At 33.7% G+C, this 27124-nt stretch overlaps 2 protein-coding genes and 1 pseudogene across 9 annotated transcripts in view; 1 reads left to right on the plus strand and 2 right to left on the minus strand.

Annotated features, from left to right (window-relative positions):
- Positions 1–11156, plus strand: part of FAM13C (family with sequence similarity 13 member C) — a 126538-nt gene extending 115382 nt beyond the window's left edge. For 5 of the 7 annotated variants that reach the window (XM_037062747.1, XM_037062740.1, XM_037062742.1 and 2 more), the window contains 4 exons: positions 3801–3896; positions 5178–5377; positions 6847–6948; positions 10062–11156. In XM_037062747.1, coding sequence (XP_036918642.1) covers positions 3801–3896; positions 5178–5377; positions 6847–6948; positions 10062–10185 — 522 coding nt within the window. In that variant the 3' untranslated portion in view covers positions 10186–11156. The remainder of the gene's footprint in view (positions 1–3800; positions 3897–5177; positions 5378–6846; positions 6949–10061) is intronic. The other 2 variants (XM_037062741.1, XM_037062745.1) reach the window with 1 other exon arrangement.
- The window catches only part of PHYHIPL (phytanoyl-CoA 2-hydroxylase interacting protein like), a 51179-nt gene continuing 35205 nt past the window's right edge, over positions 11151–27124 (minus strand). The window contains exons 1-5 of one of the 2 annotated variants that reach the window (XM_037062749.1): positions 22938–22992; positions 20034–20230; positions 18187–18361; positions 14670–14787; positions 11151–12706 (exon numbers count right to left, since the gene is read on the minus strand). In XM_037062749.1, the coding sequence (XP_036918644.1) occupies positions 12172–12706; positions 14670–14787; positions 18187–18361; positions 20034–20198 (993 nt within the window). In that variant the 5' untranslated portion in view covers positions 20199–20230; positions 22938–22992 and the 3' untranslated portion in view covers positions 11151–12171. Of the gene's footprint in view, positions 12707–14669; positions 14788–18186; positions 18362–20033; positions 20231–22937; positions 22993–27124 lie in introns of those variants that run through there. The other variant, XM_037062748.1, reaches the window with a different exon arrangement.
- LOC118998512 (securin-like) lies at positions 22804–23397 on the minus strand (annotated as a pseudogene).

Genomic DNA, 27124 nt, shown 5'->3' on the forward strand with positions numbered 1-27124 from the left:
CATGTTAATTTTAAGATCTTTAATGAATGGCGTGACCAGCCCTCGAGGTTTCCCTGGACTTTGCTGTTTTTAGCACTGAATATTCCATGTCTTACAAAATGCCTCAGTCTTGGACAAACTGGGCATCTAAGTAAAAGATGCACATGCAAATGAAAGTCTGAAAATCAAAGAAAATCTCTGTGTTCTTTAAATGTCATCTTTACTTAAATGGCAATTTATGCTCATTATCTCAAATAATGTATTTGTTGAACAATTTAGTAAGTGTCAGAAGCTCATTCAGACAAACCTAATCTACACAGTAGGCTGATGTTAGGCCCTTTAAATAGAGAGCATCTGTACTAGCATATAGGCCTTGATACCTAAAGCTTGCAATATTGTTCCTGGGAGAGTTTTAACATAGTCAACCATGAACTGGCTACTTAGCTACAAAGTGGGTCCTAAGAGGGAGTCCAGAAGCCAAAGCAGAAGCAAAAAGAGGATTGTAAATTTTCAAAGTAGCTCATTTGCGACTCATCAGTGAGCTCATTAGCATTTGAGATTTTTCTTATTAGATTGCACTTTTCATCCCTTTAATATTTTATTTTTGTTTTCTATTGATGAGGATGACATTGGTTAATAATATTATATAGGTTTCAAGTGTAGATTTCTACATGATTTGAATATTGCATTGTGTGTTCACCGCTGATGTCAAATCATCTTCCATCACCATATATTTGGCTCTCTTTACCCTTTACACCCCCAACCCCTTTCCCTCTGGTGACCATCCTACTGTTGTCTGTGTCTATGAGTTTCACTTTTATAACCCACATATGAGTGAAATCATATGGTTCTTAGCTTTTTCTGACTTATTTTGCTTAGCATGGTATTCTCAAGGTCCATCCATGTTGTTCCAAATGGCAGCATTTCATTTTTTCTTATGGCTGAGTAATATTCCATAGTATACAAGTATAAGCACCACATCTTCTTTATCCTATAATCTATGGAAGGACCCTTTGGTTGTTTCCATGTCTTGGTCAGTGCAAATACTGCTGCAATGAACATAGGGGTGTATATATTCTTGCAAGTAAATGTTTTCAAGTTTGTCGGATAGATATCCAGAAATGGGATTGTTGGGTCATATGGTAATTCTTTCATAATTTTTTTGAGGAATTGCCATACTGTTTTCCATAAGGTCTGTACCAGTTTACCTTCCCACCAGTAGTGAGTGAGGGTTCCTTTTTCTCCACAACCTCTCCAACACCTGTTATTAGTTGTCTTGTTGATAACAGCCATTCTAACAGGGATGAGGTAGTTTTGATTTGCATTTCCCTAATAGATAGTGAAGTTGAACATCTTTTCATATATATGTTGGCCATTTGTATGTATTCTTGTGAAGTGTCTGTTCAGGTCCTCTGCTTATTTTTTAATTGGATAGTTTGGTGTTGAATTGTATGAATTCTTTGTGTATTTTACATATTAACCCCTTGTCAGAGCTGTTGTTTGCCAATATTATCTCCCATTCAGTTGGTTGCCTTTTTGTTTTGTTGGCAGTTTCTTTTGCTTTGCAGAAGCTTTTTAGTTTGATATAGTCCCATTCATTTATTTTTTACTTTACTTTACTTGCTTTTGGGGTCATATTCATAAAATCTTCTCTAAGACCAAGGTCCATAAGTTTAGTACCTATGTTTCTTTCTATGTAATTTATTGCTTCAGCTCTTATATTTAAGTCTTGATCCATTTTGAGTTCGTTTTTGTACATGGGAACAAATTGTAGTCTAGTTTCATTCTTTTCTATGTGGCTTTCCAATTTTCCCAGCACCATTTATTGAAGAGGCTTTCTTTTCCTCTATTGTGTGTTTTGGGCTCCTTTGTCAAATAATTTGTATATATACATGAGGTTTTATTTCTGGGATCTCAATTCTGTTCCATTGGTCTTTGCATGTGTTTTTCTGTCAGTACCATGCTGTTTTGATTATTGTTACTCTGTAGTATATAATTTGAAGTCAGGTAGTGTGATACCTTGGCTCTGTTCATTTTTCTCCAGGTTGCTTTGGCATTTCAGGGTCTTCTGTGGTTCTATACAAATCTGATGGCTGTTTGTTCTGGGTTTTTTTAAAAATGATATTGGGCCCTGGCGTAGCTCAGTGGATTGAGCGCGGGCCTGCAAACCAAAGGATTGTGGTTCGACTCCCAGTCAGGGCACATGCCTGGGTTGCAGGCCAGTTCCCAGCTGGGGATGCACGAGAGGCAACCATCCATTGATATTTCTCTCCCTCTCTCCTTCCCTTCCCCTCTAAAGATAAATAAATAAAATAAAATAAATGATATTGGGATTTTGAAGGTGATTGCATTAAATCTGTACATTGCTTTGTGTAATATGTACATTTAAACTTATGTTGATTTTTCTAATCTGTGAACACAGAATATATTTCAATTTCATTGTGTCTTTAAAATTCATTTGAGAAAGATAAAGACATCAATTTGTTGTTTTACTTATTTATACATTCATCAGTTGCTTCTTGTAAGTGCCCCAACCGGAGATGGAATCTGCAACTTTAGCGTGGCAGCACAATGTTCTGACCAACTGAGCTACTTACTACACAGCCATGGCCTCTTTGCCTTTTAAACCTCTTTTAATAATGCTTTGTAGCTTTCAGTATATAGGTCCTTTACATCCTTTGTTAAGTTTATTCCTAGATGTTGTATCCTTTGTGTTATAATTAAAGAAAGAAATTTTTAAAATTTCTTTTTCTGAAATTTCATTCTTAGTATATAGGAATGCAATTGGACTTCCTGTGATTTGGTGTCTTACAACTTTACTGTGTTAGTTTATTGTTTCTAGTAGTTTTTTTTGTGGAGTCTTTAGGAATATATATATATATATATATATATATGATCATGTTATTGTCAAAAAGTGACTTTTACTGATCATATATGATATATCATATATGATCATATCATTGGCTGAGGATTTGTCATATATGACCTTTGTTGAGGTGCTTTCTTTCTGTACCCATATTATTGTTTTAATCATGAATGGATGTTTTATCTTATCTCATGCTTATTCTGCATCCATTGATCAGATCACATGATTTTTATACTTTGTTTTGTTAATGGAGTGTATCACATTGATTGATATGCATATCAACCATCCCTAATGCCCCTGGAATGATCCCCACTTGATCATGATGCATTATTTTTAATGTGTTGTTGTATCCAATTTGCTAGTATTTTGATTAGGATTTTTACATCTGTATGCATCAGAGATATTGGTCTGTAGGTTTCTTATTTTGTGTTATCCTTGCCAGGTTTTGGTATCAGGCTTATATTGTATCCAAAATAGTTTTGATATCAGAGCTAGCCAGTAAGCTAGTATACAATGGTAGGATATAGTGATGAAGACTGAAGCGAGACTGGTGTTTGTGAACATAATCACAAATGTCCAGATAAAATACATTTCAGAAGAGAGATCAATAGGTCTTGATTACCTATTATTTTTTTAAAATAAATAAGTAATTAAAGAACAGGCTCCTTACCATTTACACATTGAGGACTCCTTCAAAAACCTTTAAAAAAACATCTTCCTAACATGGACCTATCCTTTAAGAAACTTATCCTAGGAACAGATTGGCATGTGCTTTATACACAATAACCCCTTTATACGATACATGATATAAGCATGTATCTTATAAATGATCTCCCCTTTTCTAATTACTGCTGCATTATTTTCTTATAATCCCTTACTTTGAGGATTCAGAACTTTTTTTGGCCTGCTGAAAATATGTGAGAAAGGAACAGTGATTAATTTCATGTCTTTTCAGGTAACTAAGCAAGACAAGAACCTCATAAAGCCTCTTTACGATCGATGCAGAATTATCAAGCAAATCTTGTCAACACCTTCTCTGATTCCAACAATTGTAAGTCAGGATGCTTTCACTACCTAGAAACCTGCACTTGTGCTTTGTATTATTATGTTTAGTGAGGGAGCCAGCACTATGAAAGTTGTAAAGGAGCCTTCTTGGCAGTACGTGCTGCTAACAAGGCCAGTCATTTCCGGAAAGTAGAAATGTGGTCTCCCTCAACCGCAATACTCTACTTAAGGTGGCCAATGACCAAAAACTATTATGAAGCAGGACTCTATGGCAATTGTATTTTTGAAGCCAGTTTTAACATTTGTTTCCTTTGGTTGGATGAGGCGAATAAACCACGAGTTTCAGTTTGGCATCACAACACAGCTAGACAGCCTTTCTATGCCATGTGTTCATTTTTTTCATTTAATAAGAAAATTGACAATATGTGACTTGACATAATGCAACATTTGTTTTTGGTACCATTTGACCATTACTGTATAAGATATGTCAATTCATCTCAATAGAAAACATGACTACTGAAATTGAGTTAGACTACTTTTAATAAAGAATAATTTATGGGAATACAGAACTAGAAAAGCACCACAAATCCTACTCCATCAATATTCAAACAGTCACTTGCTCAAGACATCAATATAAAATGGAATAAATATTAACAAATATAAATTTAAATACACTGGAGTACATTTATAATTCCACAGTTTTAAAGACAAAGACAATAGTGATTCATAATCTTAGAAATTTTCCCATTAAGTATAATTTAAAATGGGGTACGATTTTCAGATTCTCTTGCAAAAAAAGAGTTTTGGTTGTGATAAGCATTACCAGAATAAGTTAAGGAATAACTTCATTTAGCTTTGGCCTTTGTAGAACTCTTCCCTGAATTTTTCAATTTTCTAGGTATCCTCTGTATTTGATTGTGGCCCACACCAGGATCTGATTTAGGGTATTTCTGGATGGCAAAATGTGTTTTGCTATCCTAACCCATATAACTGTTATGAAGCTGGGGCCCAGAAGGTCTAGTTAAAAGGGAGGGACTCCTAGGCAGTCCAGCCGAGAATGCACCGCATCTTAGATGTCTATCTATGCCTTCTTTGGCCCAACAGAGATGAACTTGGTGAGCATTTTAGCCCAGCATGGGTATTTCTTTGCCTATTAACTTCTGTATGCAACTGAGGAAGAAGTCCCCTTGGTTGTATCCTTTTCGGTTCTCAGTAGGCATAGGGGTCACCTACTGTTTTCATGGTATTTATGGTTCCTCTTCCTATTTTTGCTTCCTCAAGAGGCACTTAGCATTTTGTAACTTTATTTAACTCTGCATACATTAAGCAGGAGGAAGAGGACACTGATGAAGACTGTCCACAGGGAAGCCAACAGCCTTCTTTGCCAAATCCAGCATCTCACATTCCTGGTGGTGATCACCTTACCTTCTCTAATGAGATTGAGCCTGTAAGGGTCCTGCTACCAGAAGAGAAGAAAGAAATCAAACCACCAGCCCTCTCCATGTCCAATTTACATGAGGCCACCATGTGAGTATGAATCCTAAGTGTGGAACCACCTTTTAATGGTCTATCGTAACTCACATACAAAATTCAGAAGTGCTATTAGACTCTTTAAAAAATGCTGTCAACCAGAGTAGTAGCCTTAAAAGCATAATCTGGTTGCTTCTTAACTGGAGAATAGAGGAGACAATGCCATGAGGAACCAAGGCTGTCCATAAGGTCTTAAAGATGCCATAAATGCTCTGTTCAGTTTGCTACAGTTACAAACACATCTTTTCACCAGGGCCTGGCACTAGTCTAGCTGTAGGCCCTTGAAAATGCTTGACCAGAAGGACTTGAGATACTGTATGAATCAATAGTTTCAGGGCCTTTATCATAGTCTGTTTCATTTAGATAAAGTGGTTTCTCCAGATTGAGAATCCCCTTGGCTGTAAGTAAAGGAACCTCCCATTGTCTCCAGTTGGCTCCTCAGTCAGGAGCTATTTGGTTTTCATTAGTGTTATCATTATCATCGTTCATTAGCTGGCATTCCTCTTGATCATTTGGCCTTCATTTGGTTTGTATATTATAGGCCAGGTTATGAGATTTTCTTTAATATGTATTAATAGTGTATAAGTATATACCCCAAGATAGGGATGGGATCCCTACAAATATGAGGTGAGATCATGGACTAAATTGTAAGCTGAGATTTTAGTGTGCTTGCAGACTCAGTTGGTGTGTCAGTTTCAGCTCACAGACGAGTGACCTGTTTGGAAGCAGAAAATCAGTTTTCCTTCCTCTTTCCTGTCCTCCCTCCTTTCCTTTTTCTTTTATTTGTTGGTTGGTTGGTTAATTATTCTAAAGCAGCTGTTCTTATTTTGGGTGCTAGACTTTTTTTTTTAAAGCAACAGAATCTTTTTCTTTTTTGAGCAAGAAAATGCCCATATATAATTTCAGAAATTTCAGAGTTTCTGAAACTCCACACAAGTTCCCCAGATAACACTTCCCACTCTAAAGTACATGACTTTTCTCTCTTGTTGTAGTAGAATGAAGTGGGCAGAATTCACAGTGTAGCTTTCTATTGGGTCATTTCATTCCCAGTGGTTTTACCATTCTCCCCATACTCAATTAAAGATAGAATTTTCTTTAAAATCTTTTCCTCTTCAGTCTCCAACCAAATACTGATGAGTATTCCTTCAAAATATCTGTTTCGCCCTCATTCATTCTTATGGGCTTTACCTGCACCATTTTTTAAATGGACTCAGTCTGCTTGCCTCCTATCTGTCCTTGTTCTCTCCCCTTTCCTATGACATTGTTTTTGTCAAGTAGTTTGTTCTGCTTATGTGTAACCCCTATGGTGTGGCTCTACATGTGCCTTACTGATCCAAAGACACCTTTTTAGGCAAAAACACTTCTGCATCACAATGTGCTTTTGGTAAATAGATAAGTCTATTTATGATGATCTCTCAATTATGCCAGAGCTCAATTATGGCAAATATGTACTTTACCTGATATAGGCCTGTACTTCTTGACCATCTCCGAGAAACTAGGGCTGACAAGAAGAGACTTCGAAAAGCCTTAAGAGAATTTGAAGAGCAATTTTTTAAACAAACAGGAAGGTAAGTGTGCATAGAGGAATATTTAGGTTAATGTTTTCTAGGGAATTATTGTTAAGAATGAGCTAAAATTTTTGAGGAACAGTGACTTTATACCAGAAATAAACAATTGTCACAGTGATGTAGACCCCAGGATTCATCTAATGCAACATTCTGATAATGCTGTTATTAGGTATGTTGATAGAAGGCTGTGGCTACCAAGTATGACATCAAAGTTTAAAAAATAAAAGATGAACTTCAAAAATCCCAACCTTAAGTATCTAAAGGTTGAATTATCTAAACAATTGAATTTATCTAAACCTTTAAAAAACCTTATTTTTCAGCCCACATAATTTCTTTGGCCTTGGTTCTTAGTTCCACATTATTCTCCATCTTATTAAATAATTCTTCCTTTACTTTAAATATATCCCTTAAATTTTAGGATCTCTCCTTAATTAACTTTGTCAGGATTTAGTCAAAAGTTCATAGTTATTGTTTCTATCCCTTCAGTAAATGTGTAGTTATATTCTCTATTTGTCCTCTCTTTTGTATGTCAACCCAGTGTACCCAAAGTGTCTTCATTATGAACTCCATTAGTTTACTCTAAATTTTGGTGCATAGCCAACAAAATTACATGTCTGGGCTATTGGTCTACTCTTGGAAGAGACAGTGACAAACCAATTAGATATCCTGATAAAATGACTGGATTTCCTAGAATACTTTGGGAAACTATAGCTGTCATATGGGGCATCCGTCTTAAAAATAATAATAAAGCTTCAAGCGTCCCTCAGATCACAAAGTTATTAAGGTGGCAGAGGTGGGAGTCACTGCTGCACAGGCTCCTTGGTATCCCCGCCCATGGGCACAGCTGCCTTCGCTGGACGGCTGTCACTGCAGCAGAATGCAAGTGCCCTGATGGAAAGAGACTATCTTCTAAGCATTTGAAAGCTTGGGTCTACTCATCTCTTAGTCTTAGTGTTCCCATTTCAATCCTTCAGGGATGTTTTCTAAGCCTGGAATTACTAAGTCAGAAATATTTTGTATTCAGCAAATAACGATGTAACCAACCTAGTTTTCTGCTTGGAATCTTCCTTACCAGTTGACTGCTACAAGTTCAAGTTACTTTTAATGCTGGTGTTAACTAATCTAGTATGTTATGTAGCTATTAAACTTGGAATATAAAACATAATTTCTTGGGTTTTTTATTTCTATTTCCATTGTTTCCTTTATAAGATTTCCATACAACTTTTACATTTACATTTTTACCTATTTGAACCTGGAAATCTATGTTAAAGAGTTTGAGAACTTCTCAGTGTATTAGTAGTCCTGCCTAATAGATATGCAGTGGTATTTGGCATTACTTCTGACATACAGAAAAGTTAGTTATGTACTACATACAGCATTCCACTACACCTGTGAGTCCTGAACCAACTTCAGACAAGTCTATGTTTGACTGAGGTTGTTTGCCCTCTTGTGGTAATATACTTAAACTAAATGCAAAAGTGATGATACAATACAGATGAAATCATTCAGTTGAACGGATACAAAATATGGATCTTCATCTTGTTTTCATTAGACATTTTATTGGGAAGGCCTAATTATCCATAAAGTAAATAATCATGCAAATAGATTACTAGAAATTTTAAGGTACTATAAATGTGTTTAATATTTACCATGCAAGAGGCATAATTGTATAGATTTGACATTATTAACAATTATGACTTGGGAACTATACTAATAAACACTTTATGTTTTCTATAATGGGAGAACTGCTTCAGGAAATACTAGCAAAGCTTTTCATTCTGGCCAATACACTCTTGTTTATTAGCCAAAATGGAGAATGCAGGACCAGGAAAAAGTTACATAAGATTATTCAATTCATGTTTTTCTATAAATTAGATCAGTTCTTTAGTTAGAATATTTACACAGATTAAGGTGGTATTTAGACACCATATATGATAAGTTTGGGCCATAACACAGAATGGGGGCAAAGGAATTGTTATATAATTCAGACATTTAAGAGAAACCCTATCTATAGATTTTGAGTACTGAGTTCTGCACTAGAAATTGCAGGGCATTGTGCAGTGGTGTAACACAAGTAGATAACTACATTTTTAGGGATTAATGTTTTTATTTGTAAGAGAAATAAATGTCTTTATCCATCCTGGGAGAATAGGAGGGTGTATAGATAAAACATTAAATGTTTGCTATTTACCCATTATCAGCCATTCTAATATTGAAGAGTATTTATTTTTATATTTAGTAGCAATTGCAGTGCTTCATCTATGTTTTCTACCCCTTTTATTTCAAAGTCATGGGTGGGAATATCTTAAAAGCAATTGGCCGTCTTATCAGTCAAGGAGATAAGAGTCTTCTGAGATCCTGAAGCAATTATTGCCTTTTAGGGAACAAGTCCTGGCAACATATTTTTGTGGGAAGGCAAATGGTTTTGACGAGAGATGTTACCCAATTGTTATTCAAGGTAAATGGCAAGAACAAGTAGTAGTTAGAATGCATATGTATAAAAATCTATGCATTAGCATATGTCATCTTAGAACCAGGTGCCAAGAGAGCCACTGAAATTAGACTCATAAATTACTTAAAGAACTTCTCAGTGATCCTATACACAATTACAACAAAACTTGGAAATATGCTTGTAAGGTAGCCATTGAGCTTTTTTTCCTTCTATTACTGTAAACTTATAAATTATTTTTGTTAGCATGATTTATGCAGTTTTTTACTTGGTATTTTTTAACAACTATCACTATAAAGGTGGAATATTCTGTACAGGCATGGACCTGTGGCATGGATAATGGGACAAAGACTAGACAAGGAATGCCTGGAAGGTTCTGGTGTTGGTATTTTCCTTCAGACCTTTTCACTTGCCCTATTGTTATATGTCTTGCACTAGACTCTATATTGGCAAAATAGCTATGACATTCAAGTTCTCAAAAAGTACTATTATACAGAAATGTAATAACACATGGAAGAAGGAGTGAATGAAGGTGAAAGGGAAGGTAAAAAAGACATGATGCAGAAATCAAGTGGAAAGTGCTACCCCATAGATTCTCAAGAATTATGAAAGGATTTTTAATTATTTGATTCAGTGTGAACAGATGGCATTTCCTGTTTTGCAGAAGTCCACAAAAGGAAGATAGGATACCCATGGCAGACGAGTACTATGAATACAAGCACATAAAAGCCAAACTGAGACTACTAGAGGTCCTAATCAGCAAGCAAGATGTGGCCAAAACAATTTGAAGTTCAAGAAATGTTTGTGATAACTTTCATCCAAGATAAAGTTTATTTTCCTCTGCTATTCTTGCTGAGTAAGTAGTTATGACATACCGAAAACTGAAGCACTTTAGTGGTAGTATCAGCTGTTTTTAAGAAGGGATGGCAAGTGTATTTATAAATGATGAAGAGAGGTACATGGGGGGAAATACAATATGTAATAGTATAATTAGAAAAATAAAATTCAACGTACTCTATGCCAAGGAGAAGACTCACAGTCAGTCTATTTCAGAAAACACCTAATATTTTATCAATTCTAAATAACACACAGCATCCACTTGTTCAATGGGCCACTTGTTAGAGAAAGTCTAGTGTCCAAAGATTGCTTATGTTGATTTATGAAAAAAAAGCATGATTTTTAAAAATCAATGAGAAGGAAAAGAAACTGATTTTTTTAGGTAGAAAGGAATACAGATAGTAAGAATGTAACTTATTTGAAACTTCTAATAGATTTTTAAGTGTTAAAAAAAATCTACTACCTTGTCCCCTATGTCTGCTAGGTGTTCAGTACCCTAAAATATACTGAAATGTGTCACTGCTAATTTCTTATTTCTATATAAAAATAGCACATTATTTTATGTTAATTGAAATTTTACATTTCTGATTACCAAAGTTCATTCTGATAGCATGTACTTTGTGAATTATCTTTGTCTATGATTGACAGATGTTTATATTAAAATAAAATATTGTACTGAAATTTGAAAATAGGTATTTTGGATAGATAAGTGTCTGCAGTATATATCTAATGTGATCATAGTTATGATTGCTAATCTTTTTGTTTACTATAACTAAGATTATATAACTATTTTTCCATTGGGAATATGCATTTTTCTTAATGTTCCAAGGTCTATACTTTGTAAAGTTAAAGAGATTTCTCATGAGCTATAGTTATTCTTCATTCTGTATAAAATGAAAGATTTGAGAATTATTGGCTATGACACCTTGGAAAAAAAGCCAGAACATTTTATTTGCTTCATCAACTTTAGTGTATGTTGTTTTGTGTTATTTTGTACTAAAACACATTTATTATTTTTGCTTTTGTAAAAATAAGGTCGACATTTTCTCTCTTGTACCAGCCATGTTTGTAGTTCTATTTTCTGTAATATTTAAGCATGATGTTAAACAAATTCACATTTTCATATAGTCTGGATGGGAGGAATATTGACTAAATCAGAGGCTTATTGTTTTCGCTATATTTACCTGATATTTTGTAACTTTTAAGAATCAGAATAATGTCCTTCATAAATTTGTTTAATTGAAGTCACCTACTTGTAACAGGACAGATACACAACTATTTGAGGTTTACAAACTACATCTTTGATAAGGGAAATGGTTTCGTGACATGTACACAATTGCTATTAAAATGTAACTATATATTCTATGATTGTAAATATTTTATACAATACAAATAAAATATTTTTCTATTATATTTATTATGTTGAAACACAGTAGTTGTTTCCTGTTAGCTAATATAAATAACATAAATAACACGGTCAAACAACAAGTTGGAAGTGCTGACAACTCTAGGCTTCAAGATTTAACTCATGCTGCAATTACACCCTTCATGCGGCTTGGAGTTATTCCAATATTTGTTCAGTAGATTAAAATGAATGCATATTTAAATACCACTTATAAGCTGTTATTTTGTATTTTGCTAAAGCGGTTTATGTAATTGTTTTTGTTATGTTTGGCATAAAGAAAAAAAACATTGCAGCATCTAGGCAATAAAGTGTCAGGAGAACAGGATATTTCATCATAGAAAGTAGAGGGAAGGGTAGGGAATAGGAAACACTAAAATGACTCTGAATGAAATTTGAAAAGTGGCAGTTTGCTTTTGGTGCCAGCGACATGAGCATGCTTCAGTGGAAAACATCTGGTGATGAAAATGGACAACAGATGATCAATGCTCCTAAGGGAAGGAAAGGGACTGAATAAAAGTAAGAAAAGGGGGCATTAACGTCCAACACTGATATTACAGGTTTTGCAGCTGGGATCTTTCTTTGCATTTGCCGTAGACAAACTCATGAGCTGATGACCAGTGATTTCTGCCACAGTGCCCAGAGAAAGATCCACAGGGTCAGTGTAAATGACTTCTAAAATGACATCCTGGGCATGGTGGTAAACCAGCACCCCATCTTCTTCTGTGCAGGTCAAAAATTTATTATCCTTGGAATTTAGCTGAGGAAGGCGCTGCTTACAAAAATCATCTCCTGGTGATCCCACAGGGGCAATGACAAGAATCACATAATGATAAGCAGTGTACATACAGTAGAAATCCCCGAAGTATAAGTTAGTATTGGGGTTGAAAAGTTTCTCTGCTGCAATCTCAAACCTGTATCTTCCATAAGGTGAATCCTGGGGTGGCTTCCCAGTGTTGAATTCAGTGCTGCAGCTGAAGAAGATGCCTTCTAATTTTCCACTAATAGGAGAGCCATGGCTACCACTGTTATCCTTGACAGAAGGCTGCATAGCATTACCATGATGTTCTCTGCAAGGGAAAAGAAATGGTCAACACTTGATTCAATAGTGGTAAAACTACTGATTTACAGATATGAATGGTGATGGTGATGGGTCTAAGTCAACTATCTACTATTAAAAGCCTAAATGTTCATCCTATATCACATCAAGAAGAAGATATCTTTGATATTACCTCTAGGTGGCTAAGTTCTAGTTTTGAGCCTAAGGAAAGGATGTTCTGTTGCAAACTTTGGAGTTCTTTAAAATAATAAATTTCTTGGTCAGAAAAAAAAACTAATTGACATGAATTTTAAAACTACCATGGACAATCTAACAAATATAAATTTATTAGTAGATACATCTTTCCCATGAGTATATTTGAATAACTATAGATACAATACATATGATAATTTTTTGCATTTTCCACACTCTCTTCTTAGACAAATTCTGGGAAACAGATGAAACCAATTTTACATCTAAGGACCTGAAAACAGGCCAGTTGCCACCCAAAGAACAAAGAAAATCAGGGAAATACTGACCTCCAGTGGCCACCTAAAATAGACACTGGCAATATTCCAGGAATCTAAACCAAAGGTGTATTTATTCTACTGCTCTATTTCTTATTTTAAAAAATAGCAACAATGGATATTTTTTGTTTTCAAATTTTATGCTTAAATATAAAAAATACTTTTCTTGGTGAGTATATATGATCATTTCCATTCAACAGTTGACAGGTACAAAAATTTCTGTTGTATCTCTCATTTGTACTCTCTAAGTGAATGGTATCCACCATGACTTATATAGACTAAAGGATAGAAAATTTACCAGCTAAAAGAGTTATGAACTAGATTCTATATTCATAGAATATTCAAAAAGAAGACAGGATTTTTTTGCTATCAAAATATATAAAAACATGATATCTCAAAATATTTCCTTTGAACAGCAAAGATGCCTAAGTTCATTTCTCTCTTTACAAAAAAATTTTTTTTTTGCATTTCCACAGCTTGGAGCTGATTTAAATCTGGAACTATGATCTTGATTTAAGAAAGATTAGGGTGGTGTGAAACAAACAAATGTTCCTAATTTTTTTCCAAATACAATCCTGCCAGTCTAAGAATTAAAGCGAAAACAGGGCTTTTAAAAAAAGGGCTGGGAATATAAGACAGAAAACTGTACTTGAACAAGAATTAAATGAAAATAAAAATAAATAAGTAATAAGGATTATTATAATTTATAATTATAAGTTAAAAGTTTTAGAACCCATATAGGATTTACTATTTTAAAATACTTAATTTCACTTTAAAAATGACATCTGCCTTTTTACTCTCCTGCAATTTTTTCTTACAAATATGAAAGAGTTGTAAGTATTGAAACTACCTGTTGGTTAAAATCCTTTTAAATTCTTGGAAACTGCTCTCAGGGGTAAACATGGGCTATCTCAGAAATAACAGCCAAATACTAGAATTCAAAAGTAAACAAAGGAGCCTGTCCTCATGAATAATTAATTCAAGATAACAGTTGAGAGATTTCCAGTTAGGCATAAATCTGAAAATCCTACATGATTTACCATAATATTTCAGAAAATATTCTCTATTTTATTCTCTTATTTTTAATGTTTTAAAGAGACCCAGAAGAGGAGGAGAAAATTCAGTAGTTGATATGAGCGCGAGGCAGTGAGTTATTGAGGATTAGAGGGAGTGTGTACATGAAATGCTCATCAATCTAAAATCCTGGGGGTTTAAGACCTTTCCTCAGACAGGAATTGGTATTACAAATGATTATGGAAAGGAATCTAAACGAAGTGGGAAAAATCCCATGATCTGACTTTTTTTTACTTAATTATTCTGGGAAATAAAACCAGAATATAATCAACTATTTTGAAAAGAAAACTAAAGTTGCTAGTTCCCAGAACTAGACTCAAGGAAAACTTAAACCTAGAATTTGGAATGTCATTTAGTAAAGAGAATACGTATATATATGCTTTTGATCCTTACCGAATATAGTCAAAATATTCTTTGTGCTGGTTACGATAAAAAACAGAAAATTTTAACATCCGTCCTGCAATCACTTCTGCCTTCTCCAACAGTTGTGTTAGATGAACTTTTGAATAGTCTGGAAATTACAAAAATGTCTGCTATTAAAAATACATTACCAAAAAAGTACCGACTGCCTACTTAATAAATTGAAGATTATTAAAATTCACTTTTAGAAATTCATCTTAATAAATAGGAAATTGCACTTAACAATACAAATATTCATTGTCTTTGTGTGACATATTTTTGTTTCTACAAAAATATTTTTGTTATGGCTTATGGTGGTTTTTTAGAATACTCTCACATTTTTTCATGCTTTGAAATGAAAGATCCTGAAACAAAAACGTTAATAAGGAATATAGACTCTGCATGATTCAAGTAATGTCAATCAGCACCATACAAGCTTTTCTTCAATTAGCTGATAAATTGAATAAGAAAAGCTTATGACCTGAAAACAACAGCAAATAGAACTTAAAGGAGTAGAAATAATGATCATTTAATTTACTCTCTCAATCTTTAAGGTTGGCAGGGTAGATTAAATATGACCTTTTTAATAATGCAGAAACTGTGGCTTGTCACAGTTTAATGATTTGCCACATATTTATAAAATTAGTATTTTAGAGACCAGGTCTCTGGCTTTTAGGTATACAAAACTCTTTGAAAGTGTAAAGCATCTCTCAAAGTAACCTTTTCACCAACTTTGAAACTGAGAATGATTGTCAAACTCCAGAATGTGAGCATTTTCACCTACAAAGATTACAAGCCTTTTCAAATAAAAGCAACCTAATTAAATTGCTCATGTTTTGATTACTTACCACTTCATTGGCTCAACAAACATTTAGATTAGAACATATGATACACAAGGTACCATGCAAAATTGGGTGATCAAGTTAAAAAATAAAGACTCAGAGTCTAAAGAAAGAGCTAAATATATGGACAACAATCACTTCTTATGAAGTAAGCACAGGATTTTACCTGTCATAGTGTAGGCTAAAAGTAGATTAGCCTGTGGCATTCTGTTTTATATCCAATACTTTGCACAGTACATAGCACACACGATGTGCTCAATAAATTTTGAGTTAATGAGATGTCCAGATTGAAATATAATTTATACAAAATAGCTTTCTTAAAATTTAGGAATGGGGGTTATTGTTAAACCTGAGGTAAAACTGTCTGAATTATTTTAATAAACAGAGACAAACTTTAAACAGTTTAAGTTCCTCATACATTTTACTCATGGAAATAAAGATGTGAAATATATTATAAAAAATATTGTGGCACATTTAAAAGATGGATTTTCCTTATTATTTACCCCATAACTTCCTTAGAAGAATTATGGGGTGGGTGTAATTAAATAAAAGAACAGGGAGATCATTGTAAATAAAAGAAGATATAGGTTTTCCTTCATATACATAGAAATAAAAGATATATAGTTAAATAGATTATAGAAGAGAGTAAATGTGTATGTATCAATTGACAGGTGATACCTATACAGATAATTTCAGAAGTAGAAATGCCAAGCCCTGGCTGGTGTAGCTCAGTGGATTGAGCATGGGCCTGCGAACCAGAAGATCGCGGTTCGATTCCCAGTCAGGGCACATGCCTGGGTTGCAGGCCGGGTTCCCTGCAGGCCAACTCCCATCAGGGGACGCATGAAAGGCAACCATACATTGATGTTTCTCTCCCTCTCTCCTTCCCCTCTAAAGATAAATAAATAAATAAAATCTTTAAAAAAAAAGAAATGCCAAAGGTTTTCTTTAAGATAAAGAAGAAATAATATTTCACACCTTTCTGTAATGTCACATGGTAAATAAATTATAGCTCTTTTTTAATGTACAACTACTACAATACAGTTTGGTTCCATCAGTCCCATGGAAAATAGTGTGAATTCAAACAATGTCAAAGAAAATGTGTACGTGTCTTACTGTGTCTTACTCTAATTCCTCTGGGAAGACACAATGAAAGTAGGTGGAAAGAAATGTAGTAAGAGACGTAAACACAAGGATTCCAGAGAGTAATTTCAGTTCAGGTAAAAAGTTGATGTGGTACAATAATTCCAACAAATATAGGTATATCTATATATACCTATGTAGAGAATTTTTTACTTTCTATTGATACACTATAGAAATCTTTAGCTATTTCCCTATTGATTACTGGTCTATGATCAATACCATATTTCATCTGTTGCAAAATATATTTTTAAAAACATTTTAACATCTCTGACATGAGTCTGACAATAAATGTGATACATAAAATGGTGAATCTTAAAATCATTGACATCTTAGATAAGAGAAAATAAGGTAACAGAGACATTTTCTTTAGTCTCAAACATTGAAATCCTTAGCAAACAAGGATGTTGCAATCCTTAGCGATTTTCTCATAGAATAAACAAAAAGGTTAATGATAAAATCAAAATAATAGAATTAAATTTCAACCATTCAGCATATCTATAGAAGTTTTATACTCACTTTTAGGTTAAGAAACAACAAAACATACTGAGATAAAGCAGTACCTAAGCAAATTCTGTGTAAAATAATGCAAGTATTAGGTTGTGGGGAAAAAATAGCTGATTTATCTGAAAGATGCCTCAGCTAAGAGAAGTTGCTAAGCAACCTGCAGTAAGTGAGGCTAACTGTTTTTAAGACTTTTTCTACAACCTCCTTAAAACACTCAGCCTCTCTACAGTTTAAGGAAACAATCATTTAGATAAAAAGGAAACAAAGCAGCATTCTAAGAGACAAAAGGGAGAATGACAGATGTATTCAGGTAGAGATATCTTCGTATCCCTTCAATGCCCACTTAAGTTGTCAATAAATATGTTTCTTGACTGAATAAATAAATAAATAGATAAATGAAGAGACGAATGCTAACATTTCAAATATAAAAGAATACTAAGGTACAGTTTAAGATAAAAGGGGATGGGCTCTCCACATCAGATATCCCAATGCCAAAAAGCTACGAGGTTATTTTCTAATGAAGTAAAGGTGCACAAGCACGCACACACACACACTATAAGACACTAAGATAGAGGTAGGTTTTCAGCACTCAAGTGAAAAAAATCCAGTAACATTTCTGGTGAGGTACAGTCATGGAGATCTGCCTCTTTTATCCTAAATTAGAGAAGGATGTTTCTGTCAATAAAAGAGAAAAAAGAAAGAAAAGAAAAAATAGCTTTCTCAAAATATGCTGAGTGTATTTTCAAACTGCATCAATTTTTGTTTTCAAAGCTTTCACTTTGAAAAATCAAACTATGCATGCAGCAAAGAACTAATTTAATACCATTTATCCAGCTTTTGCTGAGAACCTCAGCTCCTTCCGATCAATTCAACATAGTTCTGTTACACAATGTTACTGACAATGCACCAATGACTATGTGATACATACCACCTTTTAATTACCAAAAAAATTCTTTCTGTAATTAGCTTTCCAGGAATTATTATGTAAGATTTTTTCTTTTATTTGTACCCATTTCTCTTACCTGCTGTGCAGAATTCTATAATTTCACTCCATTCAGACACAACATAATCGCCATCAACTTGCTTTGAGGCAGTCTGCACTGCTACTGTATACTCAGTTCTTGGGCTCAGAAACCAGTGCCCACGGACAGTCATTGGCAAGGGAACAGCTTTTGCCACTAATTTCGTTGGAACATCCTAAGAAAGGAAGGGAGGAAGGAAGGAGGGAAAGAGGGCGAGAGGGAGAGAAAAAAGAAAATAAAGGACGTAAATTAATTTAGCAGCATAACAAAGTAGTTGTAAACATTGTAGAGAAACTTATTAAAAGTTCCTCTACAGCTAATGAGAGAATTTACCTGCTTTAAGATATTTAAACATTATTACATTCAAATCTTATTCTACAGATGTGAAAACTAAGGCCCAACTTGATCAAGAGACTGCCCAAGGTCATGTAGTACAAATGTACTTAGATTTTAGTTTTCTTGATTTCCAGTATAATGTTCTTATCTGTACATTCCTTATATATCTTCCTTAAAACAAGATGTTAATGCTAAATAATAAAATAAAACAGAAACATAAGAGGAATAAAATTCAACAGATTTAGTATTTTAAATATTTGCTTAATTTATACTACCCAATAATTTAATGAGTAGCCCATTACTAAATATTTTATATTAAAGGGATAGAACATTTTTTAAAAGATTTTTTAATTTATTTATTCTTAGAGAGGGGGGAAGGGAGGGAGAAAGAGAGAGAAACATCAGTGTGGGAAAGAAATACTGACAAGTTGCCTCTCCTACACACCCTGACCAGGAAGTGAACCTGCAACCCAGGCATATGCCCTGACCAGGAACTGAACTGGAGACCTTCCCTTTCCTCACCTATAATTAGTATGTATAAATGTGCATATAGAAAAATAAAAAATTTCCAGACAAGATAAAACAGTACTTTGAAAATACTTGTCAAGTTAACCTTAGTATCAATATAAAAAAAGACCATGTCATCAGTGGAAGTACTGAAATATAAGAGACTACTTAAACCAGGTTAACTATTATCCTTTTATAGCTACTTCTGAAGGGAGATATGTAATAGAAAAGGTACGTGTTAAGTATATAGTATGAAAATATCAGAGAAGTGTTACATCTCTAAAATATCAAAAGGTTAATTTTCATTTTCAAACCATAAAATAAAAGGTTATGTAAACCATTCTTAGTCCTAAAATTTTTAATCAAATACCCTATGTTTATAAGGTCTATCACATTCTTCTTTTGACAGTTATAGGGAAAAGTATGTGCTCCAATGGAAATCTATGCATCACCTATATCACACCCTTCTGCTTATCTTCTTCAGACTCTGTAGGAGCTATTTTACAACTCCGTAATTTGTAGATAGCTGATAACAATTCAGTTATCCTTGTCTAATTACATGCAAATGAATTTTTTTCAGTGGGAGGGACAATCTTCCATTCTATTCCTGCCCTTGCTCCTTCCTCCAACCCCACAGTTTTGCCTCCACTCACACATTTATTTCAGTATCCTGATCTATAACTGGGTGTTTTGAGGGGATCATTCTTTGAACTGGTTGTAATAATACCTCATCAGTTACCTCATTAATGAGTGAAATAAAATCTTCAACATATGTTCATTTTTATGCCTGTATGAGTAATGATTTAACTTTTTTAACAATATACTTAGTATTTCATTTTCTTACAAAGTTTCCTAGAGGGATAGAGTTTTTTTAAGTGACACATAATTTTTATTCTTCCCAATGTCAAATGAATCATATAAGTAATTAATAGAACATTATTCCTTCTTTCAAAATATCCTCATACTCAAAGTTTTTACGATGTAAATATGTGTTAGAATTTTACCTTGTGTTTAAATTTATTGGAGTTCTTGTTCTCTTTCTTGTTGAGGTCAATAAAATAGTGTGTAATACGGTCCTTTGATTTTGAATCCATTTCCCATGAAATCTTGAATGAGTCACATGTAATGTTGCTTATTTTGATGTTACGTGGTACAGGAAGTTCCTCCATTTCAGCTATGCCACTGTCTTGTGATTTGTTTCCTGCAAGAAAACAATGCACAAATAGTTTCCAACTAATAGACTTTTCCAGTTTGCAAGCTGTGTACGTATTTCTGAACTCAACTAATTACTAACTCTGAGATTTCTCTTTGTTATTGAAGTAATTTGAGTGGTAATGATAGTAGAGGTCATATTACCAACAAAAAGCAGAACTAAATTAGTCTTTACCAATTCTACATTTTCAATTTATTTTTCTAATTTCTGCTTCTCCACAGAATAAAAACAAAAAACACCGATAATCCATCTTTCTAATCCATAAGAAAGCCTTACATGTTAGGTTTCATCTGAAAGGCCCCAATGGACTATTTTTCCTACATGACTAATAATCAATTCTGCTCTAAAATAAATATTGGGTATTTTAAGCTAGATGACATCATAAATATTGATGATAAAAAGTCCAGTAAAATAAAAAATGTTTCTTTAAAAAAATCTAAGACGCATCAGTGAAAATCTATGAAAATTGCTTCCTTTTTCCATTTTGGAAATTTACATATAGAAATGGCATGCAATGATTATACTACATATACAGACAATATTAAAGACCATTCTCTTTCAAGTTACTATATCAAGGGTTACTCTAGGACTCTTGTACTGGTTGTACCTTGATAAATTTATGTATTTTTTTAAGATTTTATTTATTTATCTTTAGAGGGGAAGGGAAGGAGAGAGGGAGAGAAATATCAGTGTACAGTTGCCTCTCATGCGTCCCCTACTGGAAACTGGCCTACAACCCAGGCACATGCCCTGACTGAAAATCGAACCACAGTTGTTTGGTTCGCAGGCCCATGCTCAATCCACCGAGTACACCACCCAGGGCTGTATCTTGTTAAATTTAATTTTCAGTGCTAAAACAATAAATAACACTAGAAGAGAAAGTAACAATTAACACATTTTTTTGGACTATAAGACACATTTTTTTACCACATTTTTTGCTTCAAAATTTTTTCCCTATTTTTCTCCTCTAAAACCTAGGTGCATCTTATGGTCCGAAAAACAGACACACCTAGGTTTTAGAGGAGAAAAATAGAAAAAAAATTGAAGCAAAAAATGTGGTAAAAAAGTATGTCTTATAGTCTGAAAAATATGGTACTACATTGATTGATATTAAAATGTTGAAGAACTGATCTGACAGCTGGTTATTTTAATGACTGTGTCCTACATTTCCACTAAGAGAAAACGCTATCACTTTTGCTAAGAGTAGGATAAATGACAGGGCAAGAAAAGAAAACACAGATTTGCCAAGTTTGTTTTATATGTAGGAAGACATCCTAGGTCGAATTTTACTCCACTTATCCTTCCTATGTCCCCTTCCCCCATGGCAACATAAAATTCAATACCCTGGAAGAGAAAAAAATAAAATCGGTATTTGTATGATAAAAAGTGGTAAGTCATAAATCAGCTACATAACTGTTCCTTAACAAGAATAAAATAGCAAATCTTGATCAGCAAAAATTACAAACAATGAATGTCACCTTGTGGCAGTATCTACCACTTCTAGATTAGATTATGCCCTCTGCCCTCACAGTCCCATTCTAATTATTGACAATTCCCAGTATTATTAAATCTTTGACCCATGTTGTCTCATTTCAAACCATGTTATGCTAGAAGAACCCAATGGCAATTGAAAACTAATTTTAAAATAACTTCTCTATCATTTTTTAATAATACTTTTAAATACCCATATTTCCTCTATGTACTTCCTTCATGCTCCAGTTTTACCAGATTCCCTCTCCAATAAAACTCCCCCCAAACTCAATCCCTCATCTTCTTCTTTCCTCTCTACCTGACCTAATAGAATCCTTTAACTGCTTTGCCTTAGCCTTTCAAAAGTCAGGGGAAAGGAAGATACCAAGTAAAATGCTTTTAACGGCCCTGGAAAAGGGAAAGGTAATAAATAAACATTAGTAATTTTTGTTCTATTTAGAAAGCTCACACTTTAACCTATTATTCTAATTGTAGTTATGTTTAAAATATAAGTAACACTAATAAAAATCTTTCTGGACTCTAATGGTAGAAATAACTATAGAACTCTTCTGGATTATGACTGTCCATATTTCACAACTTCACAACTTAATTTCACAACTAAGTAAAAAAACCCTGTTATTTAAGATCATATAGGGAAAAGTAAAGCCATTTTGCATCTGATCCAATTTAATGAAAAACTTCAATATATTAACACTATATAAAATGCTGTTTTGCCACCTCTACTATCATTCTTATTCAACCTTAAAATAGCACATAATTGATTATGTCCTGGGATTATAGTACTTTGTTTTATACATTTGTTCTTATTATTAAAACTTGAGAAAAATTATTGAGAAATTATTATTAAAACTTGAAAAAATTATTGAAATGTGGAAACTTGTTCAATTTACTCTCCCATTTAGAACAATGCAAAGCTCAAACTTATGAATGATTTATTATATCAAGAATCTTCATTTTTCAAGATCCTTATCATAGTCCCAGTTTTTATTTTTAAAGATGAGTCTGTCTAAGAATTGCTTTATTAATACAAACTATTAATACATACACACAAACTCTAAAGCACAAGAAACTTAAATCTCTACGGCAGAGTAAACAGGTGGCAATTCAACAGCTAGAATCGACAGAATGCTTGAAGGAGACTGCAGTGTTAAACTCCCATGGTGGAGAGGGTGTCTTCAGAGGTGAAGAAGACTGAGGTGTAAACCTTTTCAAGTTTCCTCTCCTCATCGAGCATCATGAAAGGCAGTACTCCATTCAAGGGGAGTTGAGCGATCTGGTGTTTTTCAGGCAAGTCAAAACTCTCAAAATCTAGAGGATTGGAAGGAAATAAGTCTTCTGTATCTGGATACATGTCACCCAAGGCAGGAACAGAGCCTTTTGCTTTGTCTTCTTAGTCATCTTTTTAGCAGAGAAGGTTTTCTGTCCCAGTCTGAGAGGTCCATTAGTCTTCACTGACTCTTCTGTAGCTGATAGTTCCCAAGCCTTTCTGGAAGCTTTAGGTAAGGGTGATGGAGCATCACACATTTCACCAACTGTAGTAATGCAACATGAGATCTTCCATTTAAAGCTTTGAAAGGCCCAGACCATAGCTTCAGCCTGTCCTTAGAAGCCACTCGGGTACTTGGTTCACCATTTTCCTTATCCACAAACATCACGGAGACCATTCTGGATTAAGTCAGAATCAACAGCTAAAGTCACCCATGACTCAGCCTCTCACAGTCCCAGTTTTCAACAAAGACACCAGATTATCCTCTATGTGGCTTACTTACTTGGTCAGAACAGGTAAAGAATTTAACTTAAATTAGTCCTAAACTACATGTAACATACCTCCTCCTCATACTCTGAGAATCAATATTTAACTGAGATTTAAGATAAATGACATAAGACAATGATTTTGTCTATAAAATTGGTGAAGTAACAGTGATCTGCATGACACTAATATTCAATAACCAATCAGTACTATCTTAGATGTGTATAATCAAGTGTACTTTCAAACAGTTTCCCTTTCTTAGGAAAATTTCATCTTAAGGATAATTCTAGTTACATTTTAATACTTAAGTCCCAAATGATTCTAGTATCTGTTGCTGTACTGTGAATACTACTAATGAAAAATAAATGACACTTTTATCTGTTCAAAATATGAAAACTTCTTTTCAGAAAACTTCAAAAGTACTTTTTTAACAGTAGTAATTATTGAAATGCATGCTGAAACATTGCCAAATCATACTAACATATTTTGTATGAACTTAAATTGCCTTACAGCAGAATGATCAAATTAAAAAAAACAGCTTTATGGAAATATAATCCACATACTATATAGTCACTCATTTTGAGTGTACAATTAATCTTTTTCCTTTTTGCTCAATCCCATCATCCTCTAACATCTCCCTGCTGCCTTAGCTGTCATCTTGCTCTCTATTTTTGAGTCTGTCCCTATTTTGCTTGTTAGTTCAGTTTGTTCATTAGATTCCACATATGATGAAATCATACAGTATTTGTCTTTCTCTGACTGGCTTATTTCACTTAGCATAACGTTCTCTAGGTCCTTCCATATTGTCACAAAGGGTAAAATTTTCTCCTTTTTTACAAAAAAAGAATAAAAAAGAAAAAAGACTCATGGACATGGGCAACAGTTTGGTGATTACAGGAAGGGGAAATGTGTACAATAAAATTGCTTTTAATAGCTTCACAGAGTTGAGCATCCGTATCCACAATCAATTATAGAACTTTTGTTTTCACCCAAAAGAAATTCCATACTTTAGCCCTTACATCCCAACCCTTATTTATCCCCTCTCCTGAGCCCTAGGCAACCAATAACCTAATTTTTATCTCTATAGATTTGCCTATTTGGATGTTTCATATAAAAAGATCAAATAATATACTGTTCTTCATAACTGGCTCCTTTCATTTAGTGTATTTTCAAGTTTCATCCATGTTGTTTAAGCACTTCATTTATTCTTATTGCCAAGTAATATTCCATTGTATAGATATACCACTTTTTGCTTATCTACTTGTCAGCTGATGAACATTTGGTTTGTTTCCACTGTTCGCCTATTACAAATAATGTTATGAACATTCATGTATGAGTTTTTATGTGGACACATTTTCATTTCTCTTGGGTATATAACTAGGATTAGAATTGCTGTTTCTAAGGCTATGTCTTTGTTTAATTTGCTGAGGAACTTTCAGATTGCTTCCCGAAGTGGCTGCACTATTTTACACCCCAACCTGCAGTGTATGAGGGCTCTAATTGCACCACGTCCTCATCCCTACTTATTACTATCTGTCTTCTTTTGTTGCTTGTACTTCTGATGTCACAACTAAGACACCATTGCCTAACCCAAGGTCACAAATATTTACACCTAAATTTTCTTCTAAGAGCTTTATATGTATGATTTTAGCTCTTAAATTTAGGTTTCTGATCAAATCTTAGTTAATTGTTATATTTGGTGTGAAGTAGAGAGCCAGTCTCCCTTTTCAGGTGAATATGAAGTTGTTTCAGCACCATTTATTGACAAAGATTATTCTCATTTAATTGCATTTACACCCTTATCAAAAATCAGTAGGCCATAAATGTAAGGTTTATTTCTACACTCTCAATTCACTTCCAATCATTGATTCCATTACCACCCTGTCTTGATGACTGAAGTGACAATGTAGTATGTTTTGAAACTGATGAATGTGAGTCCTCCAATAATATTCATTTTCAAGATTATTTTGGCTACCTAAGTCCCTTGAATTTCTACATAAATTTTAGGATCAGGTTGTCAATTTCTGCAATGAAAACAGGTGAAATTTTGATAGGGAATGAGTTGAACCTATAGATCAATTTGAGTGGTAAAGCTACCTTGATAATATTGGTCTTCTAATCTGTGAATATAGAATATCTTGCTGTTAGTTTATTTCAACATCTTAAGTGCCCTAAAGGCAACAATGTTTAATAAGTAAGTTTATATTATCAATGAAAACATCACTGCAGATTCATTCCCTTTTAAAAGTCTATTTATTATGGAGGTTTACAAAAATACACCAAGTACGGAAAATAACATAATGAATCCTTATATACCCATTGCCCACCTTCAACAATTATCAACATTTTGCCATTTTTTGTTTCATTCTCTTACTACCTATCTTTGAATTACGTCACCTTTTAATTTCTTGATAATACTTTTAATATGTCAGCCTTACAGAAAAGTTGTAAGTATAGTACTAAGAGCTCACACACCCTTCACTTAGATTCTCTACTGGTTCACTCTTAGACCTTCCATTCTCCTCCTTTCTCACTCCTGCAGTCTCCTGAATCCTCCCTTCTCTCTCCACTTGCTCTAAGATTGGACTTAGAGCAGAATCTTGGGAAACAGTTCTCATTTTTTTTAACTATGGGTAATTTGCAAGTTTTATATTCTCAAAGTTATATAGAAAGTTTTTTTTCTTGTTAATTTCTACATAATTTCTGGGTTGGAAGATTCAGATTTTGGTAGCTGTCACTACCTCAGCTATTTTGAAATAGGACACATTCACTTAAAACAATTTTTACTCTTTGCTAAATTTAACCATTGTTGGAAAGCATTTTTTTTGTATTTTTAAATTTAGTAAAACTTCCTGAAAACCACCTGTTGGGATTTATTAACTCTAAGAAACTTTCCAAAGGTCACTAAAAATCAGAATGTGATATCTTTCTTCTTGAAAGATTTTAAAGTAAAATTTCTCTCTTGGATAACTGTTGCTATACTTTCATCAGGTGGTTGAACTAGTGCACCTTCTCACATGGACTATGACAAATTATTCAGATTTGTAAAGCTAGTTGAAGATGCTTATCATTTTGCAACTTAGTTATGTGTTCCTTCATATTTATTTGTCAGTCATTATGACTTTCATTAAGTACCAATTATTTATATATCAAAAGGAGGCAATAGAAGGGGTGCAATGATGTATGAACTAGCTCCTGCTCCAAGGTTGTAAAATGGGAAAGAATGTGAAAAATGCTACAATAAAAATGGTCTAACTGAAAGACCAGAGTAAAAGAATCAAGAAATGCTTCAGAAAACATATGACACTCTTTCTTTTTGAGAAGTATAAGATTTTTGGAATATAAGTGATATAACATTGTGTAAGTTTAAGGCATATAATGGATCATTTTGATATATATTAATATAGCAATATGATTACCAACATAGAATTATGCTAATACCTTTTGCCCCATAATTATCATTTCTTCTAGTGGCAAGAACATTTGAGATCTGGTTTCTTAACAACTCTGAAGTATAATACAGTTTGTAATACAGTACACTATTATAATCACAATGCTATGGAAGAAGCAGAATTTCAACAGATGAAGGCAGTAGTGAAAAAGTGGAGGACATGGCATTCTAAATGAAGGCAATAGAAAAA

This window comes from Sturnira hondurensis, unplaced genomic scaffold (genome assembly GCF_014824575.4).
Source record: "Sturnira hondurensis isolate 20B ecotype Veracruz unplaced genomic scaffold, ASM1482457v3 Scaffold0014302, whole genome shotgun sequence".
NCBI classification, from domain to species: Eukaryota; Metazoa; Chordata; class Mammalia; order Chiroptera; family Phyllostomidae; genus Sturnira; species Sturnira hondurensis.